Source organism: Corylus avellana, chromosome ca1 (assembly GCF_901000735.1).
Source record: "Corylus avellana chromosome ca1, CavTom2PMs-1.0".
NCBI classification, from domain to species: domain Eukaryota; kingdom Viridiplantae; phylum Streptophyta; class Magnoliopsida; order Fagales; family Betulaceae; genus Corylus; species Corylus avellana.
Window position 1 is genome coordinate 19922867 of NC_081541.1, and position 20896 is coordinate 19943762.

The following is a 20896-nucleotide window of genomic DNA, read 5'->3' on the forward strand; positions in this document are numbered from 1 at the left end:
CCATCGTTATTATTATTTCTTTTTAATAAATGCATTAGGCACATGAAAGAGAAAACTTTCAATTTTCTAAATGGTATTGTTATTTTATTAGACCTTTACGATTCCATGTTATTTTGAAGGGTTAAATACTAAAAACTTTTGAACTCTTTATTTTTTGTCCCTTAGGTTTTCATTTTTATCACAGGAGGTACCTGTGATTTTCATAAAGATGAAAATGGTACATCTGTTAAAATTCCGTCCAAAACTTAACGGAACGCCACATCAGCACTAATCACTAACTGCCACATGTCATATAATTACTTTTTTGATTTTTTTTTTAAATTAAAAAATTATATTTTTTCAAAAATAAAAAATAAAAATAAAAATTTTGGGGGTTGCGGCCATTTGTGGCCACCCCCTTTGGCCATGGGGTGGCCGGGCCACCCCCATCTGGCCAGTTTGGGGGTGGGGAGTTACCCCACGGCCAGATGTGTAAGCTACACAAGAACAATTCTCCAAGCATTGATTTCTACATTTTTTCTTCACGAGACCAAAATTTTTATTTTTACTCTTTTCTTTTGAAAAAAATATAATTTTTAATATTTTTAATATTTTTTTAAAAAAATAATCAAAAAAAGTAATTATATGACACGTGGTGGCTAGTGATTGGTGCTGACGTGGCATTTCGTTAAGTTTTGAACGGAATTTTAACGAAGATACTATTTCCATCTTTATGAAAACCACATGTACCTGCTTTGATTAAAATAAAAACCTATGGTGCACAAAATAAAGAGTTCAAACCTTAAGGGGGTTTTTAGTGTTTAACTCTATAAAGATATTTATAGACATTATCATTTATTTGCGTTATATGTGTTATGTGTGTTCTAAATTTATGACATTTGTGCCTTTGAGGCAATGTAATTAATAATCTTGTTCTCTTTTGAGAGTCCAGTGCTAAACCTCTCCTCCGCTGAGGGTTTTCCCGTGGCTTTTCTCTTACTTCGTTTCTTTTTCTTTTCTTTTTTTTTCTTTTTTTTTTTTAATTTTATTTATTATTATTTTTTTATGAGTAAGAAATTATGCTCAGACCTGAAAAATAAGTGTGTTTTGTCAAAATAAATATGTTTAGTGATGGTTTTTATAAAAATACAAAATACTTAAAAATTAAACCAAACAATGTTAATAAATGGACCATAGAGAAAATATTTTCAAATAAGGACCCCATCCAAAATATTTCTCAACTTTAAAAATATTATCAAATAATTTTCCTAAGTAGACCCTATAGAAAATACTTTTCAAATATGGACCCCTCTGAAAATACTTCTTAAGTTCCTATACATTAATTTAAAAAAAAAATCAAAACACAAAAACAATTAACAAGCATAGCCTAAAGTATTCATTTTTAAGCATCATCTTACCCACCAGTTAACAAGAGCTAGACAAGCCTGCAACGTGGAGGATTCATAAGCACTTCCTTAAAAACCGGTTAATTAGTTATTTATTCCTCTTTAAATGAACTAACGAACTCCTTTCCATTTCATTTGAAATGAAGAGGAATATATTCATTAAAAATGAGCGCACAACCTAACCTTAGCTTACCAAAAACGAGCAATAATTAATTAACATGAATTTTGTCCCCTTAACATCGAGCCCACATAAACTTAAACATATCCAATCCTAAGTTGTAACAAAGTTTCAGTGATATAAATAAAAAGGAATGACATTTTATGGAGATAAAAAAATATGAATAATTGGGGAAAAGGTTTTACCTAAAAGAAATTGGTAAACCACACTAGGGTCCAAAAAAAAAAAAAAAAAAAAAAAAAAAAAGGAAAACAAAGTAAGCAAAAAGGGAAGGTGGAGAGTCCACAATAATTGGCATCAAATGCTTATTGGGATTCGCACTGTTGCTGAATTCCAAGATCTGCAACCATCAATTATTTTATTTATTATTAAATTATTTTTGAAAAACAAAAATAAAAGCCCCTCAAAGGCTTCCCATTGGTGGAGCTCTAAGCTTTATCTCCTTGTCTCTCTCAACTGGACAGAGAAAATAAAAAAAAAAAAAAAAAAAAAGCAGAAGAGAAATAGAAATAGTAGAAAACTAATACTAGTAGTGAGAGAAAAAGGCTGAAGAGCCAATTAGGGCTCCGTCGGAAAGTTGCACCCAAAAGGTAACGCCCTGCCTTTTTCTCCCTTTGGTTCTCTCTCTCTCTCTCCACACAGCTCGTCGGTTCCCCATTCTGCGCTCCAGACCATTTGGATTTTAGAGCGTCTTTCGTCAGCCTGACAACTTGCTCAAGACGAAGATGATGATGAAAAAGTAATTGACTGATTGATTCTTCCTGAGCCAACATTTCCTATTTTAGGTTTTTGGATTATGTTTTCAATCTTCTGGAGGGTGAAATTTGAGGATTTTAGCGTTGCTTTTTTGAGCGTTTCTGGGCCGGTGGAGTGCGATTCTGTGGATTCGAGATGGTTTTCTTCAGGTGATGAATTCGGAAGATCTCTTGTCAACTCTGGCTCTTGTTTGGTGTAGTATTTCGCTCTAATTCGTGTGGAACGCATGGATGATTCATGGCTTTTTATGAACTAAGGTTTTGGCTTTGAGCCCAGAAAGCATTGAATTTTTTCGTGGGTTTTGGAATCTTGGTACCAGAATTTCAACTTTTTTGGCTGGCGCTATGAGCTGCAAATTTTGGAAGGTTATGGTGTGGTAGAGATTTTGGGGGAACTAATAACGAAATGGCAGCCGAGTCGAACACAGGGTTTCACCGCGACGAAAGTTTCGGTTCTGCTATGAATCGGCACGCGATATCGTTTCAGTCCGGGGCGATAAACAGCACGTCCGAGATGATTCCGATGAGCAATTACTTTGGGATGAACAGCACTGGAGACATGGTGTTTTCTGGGAGTTCTTCCAACATCATTAACAACAATCCTGTGATAAGTCAGGCTGTGAACCCATCAGGTTCTTCTCTTGTTCTTGATTCGGTGCCCGGCCTCAAGCACGACACCGGGTTGGCCGTGGAGTGGTCGGTCGAGGAACAGTACAAATTAGAGGATGGCCTCGATAAGTATGTCTTTCTTCAGGAATTTGTTGTCATGTACATGATGCGTTGTTTTAAAATAATCATGTATTATTACTTGTCTCTTGTTCATTACATGGTATTTAATTTATGCTGCTCTGTTCCTCTATTTCTTGCTAAATTATTATCTGTTGACTATTTGGCCAGTTGCTCCCCTGAATATTTTTAGGGGGCATGATCTCATGGACTTGTTGGAGACTTGAAGTTAATAGTCTTTGATGCCTGTGGTACAAGTTTAAAAATGCCAAACAAATATATGAACTTCAGACGCACGCACACATATGATGCACTAAATATTTGGCAAAGCTTCAAACATTATGAGTTTTTACTGTTGATGGAAAGTCAATTGATTTGCTCTTGTGGCTCAATTAGCAAGCTCATTTTCATTTTTTCTTTTATTTGTGCCATAAACTTCTTGCAATTCAACACATCAAATTTTTCATAGCTTCAACTATTGCTTAAAATGTCTTAAAGTCTCACTCTTTGTTAATGTTATGAGTGTTTTTTTAGCTTCTCTTCACTCTTTTGGCATGTAATCTCTATATTGTAAGGCTTGCTATAGTAACCACTGTTTCTCTAAACCTGTTGAATGCTTGTTACACTAACTGCTTAAATTTTGTTATCTTTTGGACGTCTTTTACTTCTTTTACTTCTGTATTTCAGTTTTAATTTTCTTCTTTTTTGGGTGTTTTAATATTCATTTGTTGGTATTGTTTGTAACTCCCTAGGTTTTCTGATGAACCAAGTATCATGAGGTATATCAAGATTGCAGCCACATTGCGTGATAAAACTGTTCGTGATGTTGCTTTGAGATGTAGGTGGATGACGGTAAGCTCTTCACTACATCTAATGATGTCTTTTGAGCTTTGTTCATCATTTCTGAACTTTTGAATCACATGATAGACTCTTTTCTAGCATTTGTGTGGTGAGAAAATGGTGTTATTTCTTTGTTTCCTTTATGCTGGTCAAGCAATTATTCTTATGAGTAACTAGACCATATAATATATATGAGTAGAGCAGAGAATTGAAATGCAAATGCTTATAATCAAACTAATTTCTCTTGCTTTTGACCTTCTAGGGAACCCAAATTGATGGGTGTTTCCTCTCCCCTCCCTTACTTTTCTTTTGTTTTTATATTTATAATGTAAGAATCTGCAACGTGCAAACAATTCTTTGGAGCCGGAGAAGCCAAAGTATTACCCGATCTGTGTAGAGGGGGTGTTTTATACGGGTCCGAGGTTTACCTAACCAGGTGGGTACACAAAATGGCCCTGCCTTGGAGGGGGTCCTCGTTATCAAAAAAAAAAAAAAAAAAAATTGTAATGTTAGAATGGCATTTTGAATAGGTAGCATTTGACATTGATTTTTTTTTTTTTTTTCTTGCATATAGGTAATACTGACATTTCTATTAAAAATCTTGTGCCTTTCTGCAATGCGTACTTGCCAAAATAAAATGTTTTTGTTTGGTTCTTATATGTTAAGAACATTTTACTCCCTTGTGCCTATGTGGATGAGGCGTAAAGTGCTAAATCTGTCATCATCCTCAATCATGTGGTTGATTCTCTAGAGTCCATTCAACTAATATTTCTTCTAAGAGAGCTACATTCGCTCTATCCCTTTCTCATCTTTTGTGGCATCGACTTACAAGGATCACTTCATTCCCAAGTAACCATCTTTATGCTTCAGATCCATATACGATGTTTGAGGTTTGAACTTTAGGTCGCGTCCTTTACTATTATTTGTCGACACTTCAAGCCAAATAATTATGAAGAGTATAGTGTCCAGTGTTTAATATGCTCTTGTTTGTTAAGGACTTTTCACCAAGTGGATTTTGTTCCTTGAAAGAGCCAAATAATTTATTTTTCCCCTTTTGATGATTAGCTTGAACTACTCCCCAAATCATGGTGGGGTTAAGATATTACTAATGGCCTAGTGGGTAAGGTAGGTTCATTTCACATCTAGTACCTGGGATTGCCACTGGGGTTCTTCTTTAAGGCTCAATTGGTGTGGAGAAAAGACGGAGTGATAATTGACAGGCTGGAAAAGCTGTGTTTTTATGAAGGTGGGAGGATTACTCTAATAAACTGAACTTTTCTAAAATTTCGATTTTCTGTTTTAGAGGAACTTCTCATGTGCAGCAGGTTTCTCCTAATTCCAATAAAGTTCCTTATTAAAAAAGAAAAAGAAAAGTATTTAGAGTATTTTACCACTTATCTGCTTTCTTTCTTGCTTCCCGTTCCTAATTCTATGGCTAATCAGTTGGCAAAGCTGCAAGGGGATTTTTTGTGGGAAAGGGTTGGTGAGGAATTCAAATATTCTCTATTAAATTGGAAGGTGGTGTGCTTTCCTATTCTTAAAGGAGGACGAGGAATTTGAAAATTGAGCATCTCTAATCAAGTTCTTCTAGGGAGGTGATTGTGGCTATCTGGAGACAAGTTGAGTAACTTTTGGAGACATGTTATTTGTGTTAAAAAGGTTAAGGCCAGGATCAGTTGATGTGTCCAATGCTGAGAGGGTCATATTTGTTTGAGTTTGAAAAAGCTTAAGGGTTTGGGAGACATTTTTAAGGATTGTTAACTTTGTGGTAGGGGGTAGAAGGACAATAAGTTTGGTATGATTTTGGTTCATTGATGTATGGAGGGGGCACTTTACACAGGTCCAAAGCTTACCCGACAGGGGTGTGGGTACATGAAGTGGCCCTGCCTTGAAGAGTCTCCTCGTCATTAAAAAAAAAGAAAAAAAAGAAAAAAAACTAGAGTATTAGATTCACAGTCATTAAAATTCGCATCTGCAATTGGCATTCTTCGATTGAGAATTAAGTATCAATTAGTTTTATGGTAAGAAATGATTGACAAATGTTTTGAGACCATGAGAGGACTTTGGAAAAGATTAAGTCCTTTTTCTTCAAAACTTTGTATCTTTGGACAACTACTTATGTTTCTCCTTTAACAATTAGGTTATCTTTGAACACAAGCGCCACCGAGGGCGAGCTTCTTTGTATGGTCGGCGGCTTTGGACAAAATTCTGACTCTAGACAACCTCAGGAAACGTCAGGTGATTGTAACGAACAGGTGTTATATGTGCAAAAGGAGTGAGGAGACGGTGGATCATCTTCTCCTTCATTGCGAGGTTGCCTATGCCCTATGGTGTACTTTTTTTGGTCAGTTTGGGTTGTCTTGGGTGATGCCGAGGCGTATTTCGGACCTTCTCGCCTATTGATGGTCCTCGGGGAGGAGGGGGAGTGCCACGGTTTGGAAGATGGTGCCCACTTACTTTTTCTGGTGTTTATGGAGAGAAAGGAATAGAAGGTGTTTTGAGGATTTAGAGGGACTTTGGAAGACATCCTAGCCTCTTGTTTTCATACTTTGTATCTATGGACTGTGGCGCATGTCTTTCCGGTGTCGATTACTTATGATGATTTTCTTTTTCGCTTTTCTTCTTCTTGTTAGGTGATTCCGTTGTATACTCCCAGTGTACTTTGGGACGCCTATACGCTTTTAATAAAACTTTTTATTACCTATCAAAAAAAAAAAAAAAAACTATTTCCTTTTTCTTTTTGCTCCTTCTAGTTGGATGCTTCCTCTTATATACTTCCTATGTACTCCTTGTTATGTCTTTGCTAATTAGCTTAAATGGCTGAAGGTTGATTTAAAACGCTAGAACAAGGACTTATTTGGAAATGTAGAGTAGAGAAAAAAGTCCTTAATGGAGCAGGGATCTAGTACCTTAATTTTTTTAGAAGGGGAAAGGCTTCTTGTAGAAGAGGAGAGAGTAAGAAGGGCTCTGGTGAAAGCAGATTTGGAGAACGTAGTTCTTATGCTAGATGTTAGTTGGAGGCAGAAATCTAGGCGACTTGGTTAAAAGAAGGTGATCATAATACGGGACTTTTCCATCGTCTTGCCAACTCTCACAGAAGGAATAACTTTATCTCCAGTCTTAGCATTGATGGTATTGTTACCTCCGATCAAGAGGTGATCAATGATACAATCATTCAAAATTACAAGAGTCTCTTTACGGAAACAACTCATTAGCGCCTTAAATTAGATGTATTGGAGTTTCCTTGTTAGACTCAAAAATGGATTGGTTGGAGAGACCATTTCAAGAGGAGGAAGTTCGTCAGGCGTTGCTTAGTATGGATGATGATAAAGGACCGGGTCCGGATGGCTTGACTATTGCCTTCTTCCAATCTTGTTAGGTGATAGTGAAGGATGACCTTATGCGTGTCTTCCATAACTTTAATGAGCATGGTTTTGTTCGAAATGCTACTTTCATTGCCTTTATCCCTGAAAAGATTGGGCAGATGGAAGTAAGGAATTTCAGACATATCAACCTGAAGGGAGAGTGTCTATAATTGGCTAAGGTCCTTGCTATTAGAATGAAATAGATGTTGGGCTCACCCATATCGAATAGTCAAAATGCTTTTATTGGGGAAGACACTCTAAACTCTAAACTTAGTTCTTATAGCCAATGAGTGTTTGAATAGCAAACTAAAACCAGGAAATCATGGTGTTTTGTGCAAGCTGGACTTGGGAAAAGCCTACAACTATGTCCGCTGGGAGTTTCTCGCCTACCATCTTGGGTGCGCCTTGGCTGTGGCTCAAAATGGAGGGAATGGATGTCTGCCTATATCTCCATGGCTGGATTCTCTATATTGATTAATGGTAGCCCCACATGATTTCTTTGCTAGTTCCAAGGGCCTCTGCCAAGGGGACCTACCTTCACTTCTATTTGTGATTGTCATGGAGGCTCTAAGTAGGATGCTATCTAGAGCTACGATTGGGGGGTTATTTGTCTGGATTCCTGGTTGACCTCCAAATCGCAGCCCCTTTGGAAGACATTCTGAATTGTAGTATATCTTCTCCGCCTTTAAAATATTTGGAACTTCCTCTGGGTGCTTCTTTCAATTCAAAAGCTATTTGGGACGGGGTAGTTGAAAAATGGAAAGAAGATTGGCTAGTTGGAAGAAGATTTATTTGTCTTGAGGTGGTCATCTAACCTTTGTCAAGAGCACGTTATCCAGTTTACCTATGTACTTATCATTTTTTTTCGTTTACCAGCCAATATAACTAGAAGATTGGAGTGTCTTCAAAGGGACTTTCTTTGGGATGGTTTTGGTATCGAGCCCAAGCTTCATCTAGTGAACAGTAAGACTGTTTGCTCCCCAATTCCTAGAGAAGGTTTGAGTGTGAGAAACCTCATGCTATTTAATAAAGCTCTACCAAGTAAATGGCTTTTGAGATTTGCACAAGAAGAGAATTCCCCATGGAGACATGTGATTGTTGAGAGGATGGGGTTCAAAAAAGGGGCTGGTGTTTAGAGGACACTCGAGTGCCATATGTGTTGGGCCTTTTCAAGAGTATTAGGATTGGCTGGTAAGAGTTTCTTGACCTTGGTCTCTTACAGAGTTGGGGACGGGTGTCGCATTTGCTTTTGGCATGATGTTTGGTGCGATGAAACAACTCAAGTCCTCATTCCTGAAACTCTATTCTATAGCTCATGACAAAGAGGCCTTAATGTCAAATTACTTGGACCCTTTTGGCACATATCAATTGGAATTCAAGTTTCTTCTGGGCAGTCTAGGATTTGGAATTGGATTCCTTTTTCATATTCCTCGACCTATTGTACTGCTCAAAAACCCATACAGGAGAGACTAAAAAAATGTTGTTGACCCCAACATGCAATCATGGCTTTGAAGTGAAGAGTTACTATAACTTACTATAGTATGGAGAGTCTCGTGTTTTTCCATGGAAGAGCATTTGGAAGGTGAAGGTTCCGTCTTGCATTTCTTTCTTCACTTGGATGACAACATAGGTAAAATCCTCACGACCGATAACCTTAGAAGATATGGTCTTTCTCATGTTAATTGGTGTGTCTTTGCAAAAAGAAACGAGCAGATTGTCAATCACTTTCTCTCATCCATTGTGAGCTTACTAGCGAGATCTGTCACTTGGTTCCCATCTTATTCGAAGTTTCATGGGTCATGCCTAGCACTATCTTAGAGCTGCTTCATTGTTGGAAGACTCAAGGGCGGGGACACTCCAAAGAGGCCATCTGAAAAGTTATGCATGCATTTTAACGTGGAGCATTTGGAGCGTAAGAAATTGGCACCTATTTGAGGATTCCATGTCTAATGTGCTATGTTTAAAATCCTCCTTTTTGAGATCCCTTTTAGATTGGGTTGTAGCATATGTTCCTAATTTTTTCTCAAATCTTGTAGATCTTGTTAACTTTTTAGGTTTTTGACACCATTAGGGTGGTTGCATCTCTTGTATAATTTTTTTGTATGAGGGCTTTGCCTCTTCTTCTAATAAATTATTCATAAAAAAGATTCACATGGTCATTTGAATATTGGGAGTCAAATTCAGTTGAATTATTGGTTTGAGTATAATAGTACCTCTTGCTCCCCCATAAAGTAGCAGTATGATGTAGGCTAACTAGAATTGGGAGATCTGAGGTTTGGTACTTTTCCTACCTTTAGTAGTCTCTAGGGGTAAATTGGGTGATTCCCAGGGCAGTTATGGAGATGCTTACATGTCAAAAAGAGAGGTTTGATGGTTGTGAGATTTGAAGTGTTGTCCCAGTTGTCTTATATGGACATTGTGGCAAGAGCAAACTAATCATAATTTTAGAGGTTATGCTTAATCAGAACTTTTTAAAGTTTTTTTTTTTAGCAAAACGCAAGACCTCCCCAATATTGGGTCAGCGGCAAAGTGATCCCTCGTGGTTTTGATTTAGATATTAAACTCCCAGAACTAAGCAAAATGGTAAGATAGGTCTTATCCACCTTCGATCAAACCTGTGTTAATTCAATGAATTTTTGTTTTAATCTTATTTCTTTCATGCTTTCTCATCTTCCACTTCCTCTTCTTCTTCATTCTATCAACCCAAACTGTCCAAAAGAAAGAAACTGCCAGAGTGGGACATCGTCCTGACCTCCTCCCTAACCATAAAGAAATGACTTTGTTGCTAACCAGGCCAGCATTGAGGACACGTAATGCCTAAAAATTCAAAACAACTTATAGATACGAAATGAGGGTGACCCGTGATTAAACATCAGATTCTTACTCATGCAAAGAAATTATTTCTTGGCAATTTGCTTGGCACTTTTGCCCTTCTTACAAAATTCCCAAGGAGTAGAAGCCACTCAACCATTAGGGAGAAAGGCACTTGTAGTTCTAGTACTTGGCAAGAGCCTGAATTGGAAACTGGAACCAACTCATTGATTAACTCCCGATAAGTAAGACAACCCCTTTCATCATCAGATTTGACCTCCTTGGCCTCAACAGCCCCCAGTTGCTCAAAAGAGTTGACAAAACAGTATTTAAGCAATTACCCAAATGAGAATTTGGTTAAAAAAAGGTAAGGCTCAAGAAGATCAAAGTTATTAGAAAAGTGAAAGAAAGTACACACAAAGGCAGAGAGAATGAGAAAAAGTGGGGTGCGGGGTACGAAAGATGAACAAGCATAAGGGCATTAAAAAAAAACCTTGAATTAGTGGAAGTTGGGCAGAAGGTATGGAAGGAGCAAACTATTTTGCTTAGTTAATTTTCTGAAGGCTTTTGAACATTAGCAGCTCATTTTGTTGCTTGTTTGTTATGTTACCGCAACGGCTTTCGTGCATAGGCAGCTCAATCCGTTGCTTGTTGGATCATGACCCCATTCTTAAGAAGCTGTACAGAGCTTTATCTAATGCCGTCTGGGAAAGCCAACTCCCTGGTTCAACACCCACCTTTGCTCCATCGAACCACTCTTAAAATGATTCGCAAATCTACTACCTGACCATGTGAAGAGAGAGGCAAGGCTCCCATGGAGATCCAAGCTAAAACCATTGAGGGATCACTTTTCCACTGAGCCAAAGTTGTAGGAGTTGTTTTGTGAACACCTCACTTTCAATCTTTATAACTTTTTCCTTTTTAAAACTTTTTAGAGTGCAACATCTATGGGAGCTTGCTGTGAACAACTCCTTTGTAATGACGTTTTTCTTTATTTTTTTCTCTTATAAATATCTTGGGGAAAGTCCATACCCTCCTCAAACTATTACCCAATTGACAATGTCACCCCAAACTTTCAATTGTGACAATATCCTCTCCCAAACTATCAAATATTGTCAATGTTCCCCCCAATGACGAAACTACCCTTGGTAAAATAAAAACAAAAAATACTAAAACTTCTATAAAAAAACCTAAAACTATATCCAAGGGCATTAGATACTAAACTGCCCTTGGATTATATATATAATCGAAAAAAAAAACCTTTTTATAAGCAAAAAATTAAAAAATTTTGTTTATTTTTTTTTTGTTTGTTTGTTTGTTTATTTTTTTTTTTTTATAAAAATTGAAAATTTTCGTTTTTTATTTTTTGTCAAAATTTCTGTTTTAAATTTTTTTTTAAAGAAAATTTTCCGTTTTTAAAAAAACTAAAATTTTTGTTTAATAAATATAAAATTTTCATTTTTTAAAACAGAATTTAAAGAAAAAATCTTTTTTTTTAAAAAAAAAAATTAAAAATTAAAATTTTTTATTTTTTATTTTTTTGAATATATAGGGGTATTTTATATTTTTGTTAGCCTTGGGAGAACATTGACAATGTTTTGGTAGTTTGGGGGGGACATCATCACAATTGAAAGTTTAGGGAGACATTGTCAATTGGGTGGTAGTTTGAGAGGGATATTTGGATTTTACCCAAATATCTTTGACCTATTAAAAAAAAAAAGAAAACAAAAAAAAGAAAAAGTGAAAGTTGAGTCTTGGCATATGTTAGGAGGGATGTTTTTTTGTTTCAGTAGAACAAGAGAAGAGTAACCTTTTTGCTATTTGATGGATTTTCTTGTTGAACAATCCACAAGGGTAGCTTATAATGTCAAAAGGCATAATCATGTTTGGGGATGTGTCCTTAGCCAGTCTGAAAGGAAGTGTCAGTGCCTGCTCTTGTGCAAATGTCAGCATAGAGCCATGGATTAATTTTTTTTGTATTTATCAATATTTTTGTGAGTGCAAAATATTTATGAATGTTATGTGTTTGTTCTACTTGTGCATAAAATAACTTTACATCTGTTGATCTGTCTCAAAAGTACATATGGAACTTTTTGCAGAGAAAGCGAAGAAAACCTGAAGAACATAACATGGGGAAAAAGGTGAATAACCGAAAGGTATGTTAGTGAAATTTATGAAAGTCTCTGATATTTATTAATTTTTAATCTCTTATGTTATGAAGGTAACTTTAAGTTGCTTAGGAAAAAAGAAAAAAATTGACAGGTGACCTTAAGTTATTTTCACTCAAGATCTTCAGCACAAAATAAAATTAATTCCTCCATTTGAAATATATGCCACTTCCAAGATTGCACATTTACTTATCCTAAGATCAGTTATTATCTGCCGAACAATTAACTGGCCATGTGTATCTCACTCTGCCATTTCTAAATTTCTAATACTTCTGTCTTACATTAAATATGATATTTAAATATATTTTATTACTAATTAATATATCTGTGTGTGTGAGTGAGAGAGCATACATGCGTGCGTGTTTTGTCTTAACCCCACAGATTTTTCTTTTTCCTGTCACCAACTCTTTACACTGTCAACATGCTTGCAGTTTCATCTAATGAAACTTGCAGCATCAGTTTCCACATGGAGACATTGCTTACAGTCGCAAGAAGCATATATTGGTAGCTAGTTTGATGTAATGTAATAATATGTATCAACACTGGACTAGTGATAAAAGTTCATATAGTGAACTTAATTTGTTACTATTCATTTGCTTAGTTATAAAACCATAGATGCATCCTGTTTTAATTTATTGAATCAATTAATGTCTTTAGGATCTAATGTTGATTGAAGAACCAGTATTCTAAAGATCATCCTTCTTCAGGATAAGCTGATGGAGTCATCTTCAAAGACCAATATACATTCTTCTTTGCCACTGAACGTTGCTGCATATCCCCATATAATGGATCATATGGATCAGAATGGGCGCATGCCTTATGAAGGTTAGTGTTTTTCATATGATCTACGAAAATATCTGATGCGACAAGGAGAACTTAGATTTAGTGTAGATCTGATGTGAACTAGCCAAAGATGTCATATTTCAAGCAAATTGATGCTTACAAAAGGGTGTAAGAAGAAATTCCAAGAATAATCAAAATTATAGCAAAGAGAAGAAGATAAGATTGAAGTTGGAACAGTAAAACATCAATTTTCTAGGCTCCAAAGAGTCCAGGAACTCAGATCTGAAATGTCATATATTAGAGAAGAAAAGGATGCCTACAATAACTCAAAAAAAGCTTCTTCTCTTTTTTTTTTTCTGTTTTTTTCTCCTAAGACACTAAAAAAAGGGAGGCTATTTATAATGACCTGAGTAACCCTAGAATCTTAGCCCTTCATCTTTCATAGAACAAATAAATCTTAACGATCCAACTTCATTAAAAGTTGCATGCTAGTCACATGACCTTTTTAAAATACTAAAAACATAATAAATAATAAAAGACTGGTCTAGGAATAGCTAATGGACTGGATAAAATAGATTAGTGGCCTTCTTTGCTTTGGGCTTAGATGCTCATGCATCAATATCGTTGTTATTCTTTTTTAACATTTAAAACTATTTAGTTGCATATTCCTGTTAGTTCACTTCTTCCTTTGTTTTTGCTATCAATATTCTTTTACTATTGCAGCTAAACATTCTACACTGCTGAATTAGCAGTGTGATATTAGACAATCCTAAGTGATTGCTGTAGATTTAGTTTATGAATTCCTACTTGTGTTTAAATTTCCTTCTTTTTTTAGCTATGGTATTTTAGTAAAGAGAACTGAAATAATAAGTCATTACATGGCCCATGGTGGGGACACAGTGGTGCTGTCTCAAAATTGTTCTCTTGATACTATTGGAAGTGCCACCCCCCAACTATCACCCCTCTACTGTGGTGGGTGGGGCAACCCCACTTGCGAAGGAGGTGGTGGGATGACCCGCCCATGCCCTTCACCAGTGAGGGCATGGCCCTTTGCCAATATGGGCATGGTGGGGGCCGTTGCTCTCTACCCAATGAGGGTGTGGTTGGGCGAAGGGCCACACCCTCACTAGTTGAGGGTACCCACAGCCTTATTGGGTGGAGGGTGTAGGTGGGTTACCCCACCCCAACAAAGAAGTAATAGTGGGGTGGCCTCCCACTCACTTCTGCCCCCCTCCTTTTTTTCCCTTAATTTTTTTTTTCTTGACTTTTTGTTTTTTTGCCATAAGTCAATTTCTATTAAAACCCTAATGGCAGGCACAGAAAAGGAACAAAATTGATAACATAGTATACCTTTAGGAGTGATTTGAGAAGTTTTACACTATTAGAAGTGACTTGGTAAAAGGTTAAGCTCAAGGAGCCTTTACATTGTTTTTCCCTAAATATAAATTATAGGGGTAACTTCACTTTAGACCCTTGAATTACCACTCGATTTGAAAAGCCCTCCCAAACTTCAAAACCTCTCAATTTGAACCTCTGAACTTTCGATTGTAGTTAATTTGAACCCCTCAGTCATATTTAGCCGTTAACTTTCTTGATTTACCCCCAAAAAGACCAAAATATTCTTGATTTTTTTTTTTAACTTTATATATATATATATATATATATATTTGAAATTAAGGATAAATTTGAAATTTTATAAAAAAGTCAGGGATATAAACGTTATTGTCTCACTTTTAACGTTTAAAATCTAATGGAGGGGTTCAAATTGATTGCAATTGAAAGTTCAGGGGTCTAAATTGAGAGGTTTTGAAGTTTGGGAGGGCTTCTCAAATCGCGTGGTAATTCAGGGGTCTAAAGTGAAGTTACTCCTAAATTATAAGAGTTTTGAAAAATTATGCTTTCTTGGTGTTGATTTCTATTGCTAGCCATAAGGAGGAGGCCTTGATGACAGATCTTGTACAATTTTCTAACAACTCGTTATAGTTGAATGTCTCCCTTATCAAAATGGTGAATGACTGATAGGTGGAGTTGGTCACTTCGCTCTTTAATCTTTTGTAATCTCTTAGGTTGAGCAGAGGTGGCGAGGATAGAATGTGTTGGATCCCTTCCAAAAGGCAGAGGTATGAGGTCAGATATTTTTATAATGCACTTAGCCCCTTGTTAGCTCTTCTTTTCGTTGGAATAGTATTTGGAGAAGTAAGGCACCCACGAGAGTGAAGTTCTTTGTTTGGACTAGTGTGTTGGGAAATATATTGACTTTGGATAATTTAAGGAAGTGACATGTCTTTGTGATGGACTTGTGTTTTATATGCAAGAAAAGCAAGGGAATCCATTGGTCACTTTTTGCTCCATTACGAGGTGACTTGAGACTTGTGGTGTTGGTCTTTCATCTTTTTGCGATAGAGTGGGTTATGCCCCCCAACAGTTGGTGGAGCTGTTGGCTAATTGGAGAGGTTAGTTTGGAAGCCACTATAATATAGAAGCCTGGATGATGGTTCCTATGACACCCCAAGAAGTTAGTTCAACATTGGGAAGATGATATGCTCCATTGAGTGGGTGAATTATAAAGGTGCTCATGGGTGCTAAGTCCACATTATAAGGGTTCCTTACAAGGTGAGCTGGCTCTACAAGTGATTTTAGAGAGTTTCAATTGCAACTTGACCAGTCCTTTTTGAGTGATGGCGTAAATGTTGCTAGTGCTTTCCTAGGTTGTGATAGTTCCCTTGTGCTTAATGTTGTGTATTTGACGGGAATGCAATGCGCGAAATTTTTGAAGATTGTGAGAGTTCGGTGATAAAGTTCACAGCAATTATGTTCAAATCTCTCTATGTTTGGATAGTTGCTCACAATAGTTGTTTTTCTAATTTCTTAGAGTTTCTAGATTTTTGTTCTCCCTAGTTGGGTGCCTCTCAATTGAATACCAAGTAGTGCTTATGTTTCATCTATCTTTCCTTTTTGCCACCTCTCAACTAATATATGTTATCTCAAGTTAATCGTTAAAGCTGCACAGATGTACTGTCTTTACAATTTTTTATTTTATGTAGGTGTCAATGGTTGCAAGTCATCTAGTTTACTGAGATTATTGTTTTCTTTGGCAGTCTCAGGAATAGGTGGTGCAGCAAAGCATCTCTTGGAACAGAATGCTCAAGCTTTTAACCAAATTTCAGATAATCTGTCCACATACAAGGTGAATTCCTAATACCCTATTTTTCTTGGTGATTCTTTTACAGTAAATTTGCAAAGGATGTTGATGCAAACAATAAATAGTAGCTATAGGGAAAGAAAAGGGGGATGCAGTCTGTCTTACTGTTAGGCATAGTTGATACAACATATGAAACAAGTCAACTTAGTTATCTAAGAAAACATAGAGGTTCATTCATGCGTGCAAGAGTGCTACCTACCATTATGCAGCCGATAGGTTCAAAGTGGCCGCCAATGCACCAATATGTAGAGTTTAAGCACAGTAAACATGTAACATTGTCAATGCGAAGAATGACAGACAGATAATTATGCTATTTTTATGAACCTGCCATTCCATAGCATTAACCTAAGTGGTCATCTTGTGTTAGCTTATTACATCTGACTTATTGATTTGTTGGTTTCAGTCATCTTTTATATCACTTGGTATTGATGCCTATAACTCAGTGGTCCAATCTGGATCTGAACTCATATTTTCCCACAATGAGATGCTATAGTCGATACTTTGCCTTAATAATTTTTTTTTTTATAAGTAATGTCATATCATAAATAAAGCGCAGATGGGCGCAAAGAGTATACAAGAGACCCAGAAGATGAAGAAAAAGAACATTAAGTCAAAAAATTTGCAAATTTAGAACCAAATAAGCTAGATGTGCTGAGATCCAAATGTGTAATTTGTTCACCATAGTCTTCTACAACTATGTCACTAATGTCTCTACGTCTTCAAAGTGCTGACCATTCCTCTCAGTCCAAAGACACCACATTAAACGCATCGGAACCAGCCTCCATACTTCCTTTATTGTACCGCACCCAACCAAAGCGTCCCAACTGTTCAACAAATCAATTAACTGTTTTGGCATAACCCACTCTGCACCAAACAATTTAAGAATATAATTCCATAGTTCTCTCTCGACTTTACAATGAAGTAATAAGTGGTCAATGGACTCCCCACTTTTCTTACAATGCAACACCACTCAACCACCGCACTATTCCTCTTTCTCAAATTGTCAAGCACCAAATTTTCCTTAAAGTTGTCCACACAAAAAATGCCACCCTTGAAGGAGCCTTGACTCTCTAGATACTCCTCCATGGGAAAGAAGAACCATTCAGGTTAACACTGTATAGAACGGCTTCACTTTAAACCAACCCCTTTTGGAAGGGCTCCAATCTAATCTATTCGTTTGTTCATGTCTTAACTGGACAGAATACAACTTCTTGAAGAAAGAGAGTACCATTGCCATCTCCCAATCCTGAATTGGTCGGGTAAAAATAACATTCCAATGGAGATTCCTATCTTGAAGATGCATATTATTCACCACCTACACATCTTTACTCTAAGCAATGCTAAACAAGTCCGGGTAAGAGACTTTCAACAGTTAATCCTCGCACCAAATATTATGCCAGAAACTAACTCATGATCGAATCCCCACCTTAAAATGGATAAATTGTGAAAACTTGACCCATCCCCTTCTAATATGTTTCTAAACTCCCACTCCAAATGTCTCCATCACCTCCTCAGAACACCAATCAACCCTTGTTCACTCGTTTAGTTTCAATCACCAATCTCCATATATAATGCCTCTCGCTCCACAACATATCGCCACAACCACTTTCCCTAAAGTGCTCAATTAAATTGAATCAGATTTTCAATAAATTTCTGAAGAAGCAATATCAATAATTAGTCATAGAATGAGAATATGAATAAAATTTCCTAAAACTACTATGCATTAGAGATTAAAAATGACATTAATCTCTCTACTACTATCCATATCTAATCAACCAATATAGCTAGCTGCTTATGATAAGCATAATTTACCTAATGAGAAATCAATTTCTTTTTAGCGATATAATGGATAAGCAAATTTAGGTTTACAGTTTGAGTAATTTAACCATGCTTGTTTTTTTAATCTGAGAACAAGCATGCTTGTTTTTTATTTTGTTTCTCTTTTTCTTTTGTATTTTTTGGTAAGTGCAAGCATGGTGGGTTTTATGGCACAAAACAGTGAGCTCTTGGTGCTCTCTTGGCCCAGATGGGTTTGTGTATGTCAACTTTTTCCTATTAATTTGTCTTGTAACTTCCAATGGATCCCTTTTTTGAGTTTTGCTAAATAAGTTCTGGGTCCCTGAATGTGTGAGAATCATTGCGTAGTAAAACAGCCTCATTTTCTCCTCTCTTACCTTTCTACCTTTTAAGATGTTTGCAATTGTTTTTTCCTGTTGCTGTGTGTGTGGGGGGATCTTCTCACCTATACTTATATCAACATGATATAAATTGCCTTATCTTCTAGGTATTAGTTAGATAAGAATAATTGTGTTTTTTTAGCTGGGGTAATAATTTTCTGCTTCTGTAAACAGTTTCAGGATAACATCAATCTCTTCTGTAAGACGAGAAACAATATTTCTGCTATCCTAAATGAGTATGTGGATATTCTTTATATGTTAGTCTTAATTTAAATGCTGTCAATTCCTGTTCTGGTATATATTAGGGTTTGATTAAGCTATTGCTTTTTGTGAATACTTTTTCAATCTTTGTAGTATGAGAGATATGCCTGGCATAATGAGCCAAATGCCGCCACTGCCTGAATGCATAAACGAGGATCTTGCAAACAATATTTTGCGTAACACAACTTAGGTAAGCTGTTACTTGAGTTACATCAATTTGCACTCTTATATGTTGTCTCAGAGAGGATTTCCATTTATGTGGGTGGGCCTCTACGTTTCTCTTTGTTGAAGGTTTTTCATATGAACTCTTGTTCTTCCTGAGTCTCTGACCTCAATTAATTTGAACTCTGTGGAGATTATCAGTATACTAGATCAAGTTTACAATTTCCTCAATATGATGTCCATCCTTATTATCCTCCCTGTTAGGAGTTTGACATGGAATGTTATATTATTTATTTATTGCTCAGTATTGTGTGACTGGAAATAGACAAAATTTGGACTGAACGATTTATTGTTTCCTTTTTTTAACAATTCTAGCAGACAAATTAGTGATCCTGATGGACAGCCTGTCTAAAATGTCTGAGCTCACCAGTGTGTACAAGTTCTTTAATTAACTGGGAAGCCAAGTTATATACATTTGGGGTGAGATGCACTTGAGGAGCCCTAGCTTATTTGAGAACTAGACACGGCCTCTTCAATTTTTGGGCTTCGGATTTACTGATCCCTCATCTATTGTGTTTCCTCTGCAGTTAGAACTTGTACTGTTATTGTTGTATAAATAAATAAATTATTTTGTGCATAAGGATAATGATATATGAGTATAGTTGGAGATAAATGCACTCTTTATTATTTTCAATTCTTAATTTTCATTTGTATCTTTTATGTTGTAGATTGCCATGGTTTATCTTGTTAATTGGCATTAAGAAAGGGTTTGTTTTGGCTAGTCAAAATAACAAGAACATTTTTTTCGTATAAGCAAACAACAATTATTGAAAAGCGCAGAAGGCACCATCTAAGTATACAGAGAAACTCTTAGCTAGAAAGAGAAGAGGGTTTAGTGGGTGGGTGGGGGGGACTAAACACATTAATATCTACAGCAGCTGTCCGGTGAAAAAAAAAGGGGAAAAAAAAGTATTGAAGAAGAAATGCTTTAGTTTTAGTATTATTTTCTTGCTGTCTTCAAAATTTCTATCATTTTTCTCCAAAGATACCGCTAAAGACGGGGAAGAAGAGAGATCTACTATTTTAGGCAGAACTTAACCTAACCAAACACGGCTGAAAATTGCATTCAATAAGGTATTGTCAATTTCACAATAAAGTAGAAGATGGTCCATAGACTTCCTATTCTTTTTACACACAACACTAGTCAACTATGACATGTGGAGGATCTTCCTTAGGGTAGGTGTCCAAGCAAAAAGTCGTCGCTTTTAAAAGACCTTATTGTGCCAAATACACTTACAAGGGATTGTTATCCTGAGTTATAAGGACATTATAGAAAGATCTAAGAGTAAACATCCCTCTTTTGGAAGGAGTTCAGTTAAAGTTTGTCTTTCTTTTCCTGTTTCAATCTAAAGTTTGTCCATCCATATGAGAATACTGGCAAGTCCATCAACATCATTGGCATTACCAACAAAAATCAATATGCATCGCGTGAGTTGTTATTCTATACAACTACTCTCAATATGAATTAAATGTACTAAATCAAATATGATTTTAAGAGTAAAAGAATAATCAAGAGATTAAATTGGGTACTAAAGAATTAAGAGGTAGTGAGTTAAAGTGACAATTTATTTATGATTTTAATTCGACTATGGATATTTCATGGAGGGGTCATTTGCAATTATATGATATCATTGAGAGTTTTGATTAATCAAAATATATGCTAGAATGCAATTACAATTTTTTTTAGTGGAATAATTGTAATTAATAGTAACTTAAGACAATTATTGAGATGACAAGTGTCCTAAACCTATTCTAGCTAGTTTTATTTTCCTTTTAGGTCTATTCACAAACTGATTATTTTCCCTAAAGAGGTTTGACCTAATTATACAAGAAGAAAACCCCTATGGCTGTGTATTTAGTGGAGATAAGGTTAGGTTTTTAAAGTTCTACTTTGTCAAGGAAACCTAATACTCCCACTTTCACTTGGACATACAAGCCTACGTAAAGGGGTCTTGTGTAGGCATAAGAGCCCATGCTCTTAGTCTCATAATCAGAATTGAGGATGAGGTTTAGATGTATCAAA

The 20896-nt window shown here is 36.2% G+C and overlaps 1 protein-coding gene across 2 annotated transcripts; it reads left to right on the top strand.

Moving 5' to 3' along the window:
• Window positions 1–2089: 2089 nt before the first annotated feature.
• On the top strand, window positions 2090–19507 carry LOC132162849 (uncharacterized). Of its 2 annotated transcripts, none has more exons than XM_059573076.1 (8): window positions 2090–3056; window positions 3797–3896; window positions 12160–12216; window positions 12936–13053; window positions 16110–16198; window positions 18565–18626; window positions 18745–18841; window positions 19189–19507. In XM_059573076.1, the coding sequence occupies exons 1-7, from the start codon at window positions 2725–2727 to the stop codon at window positions 18839–18841; spliced, it is 855 nt and encodes a 284-aa protein (XP_059429059.1). In that variant the 5' UTR covers window positions 2090–2724; the 3' UTR covers window positions 19189–19507. The 2 variants fall into 2 exon arrangements, with proteins under 2 accessions (XP_059429059.1, XP_059429053.1); XM_059573070.1 differs by having other exon boundaries at window positions 19192–19507.
• Window positions 19508–20896: the final 1389 nt, after the last annotated feature.

Excerpts from the sequence above, each read along its gene's own strand:
- LOC132162849 (XM_059573076.1), top strand. The coding sequence starts at position 2,725 with ATGGCAGCCGAGTCGAACACAGGGTTTCACCGCGACGAAAGTTTCGGT. Across the intron at positions 13,054-16,109 it reads TGGGCGCATGCCTTATGAAG|TCTCAGGAATAGGTGGTGCA; the intron begins GTTAGTGTTTTT and ends TTTCTTTGGCAG. Across the intron at positions 18,627-18,744 it reads ATTTCTGCTATCCTAAATGA|TATGAGAGATATGCCTGGCA; the intron begins GTATGTGGATAT and ends CAATCTTTGTAG.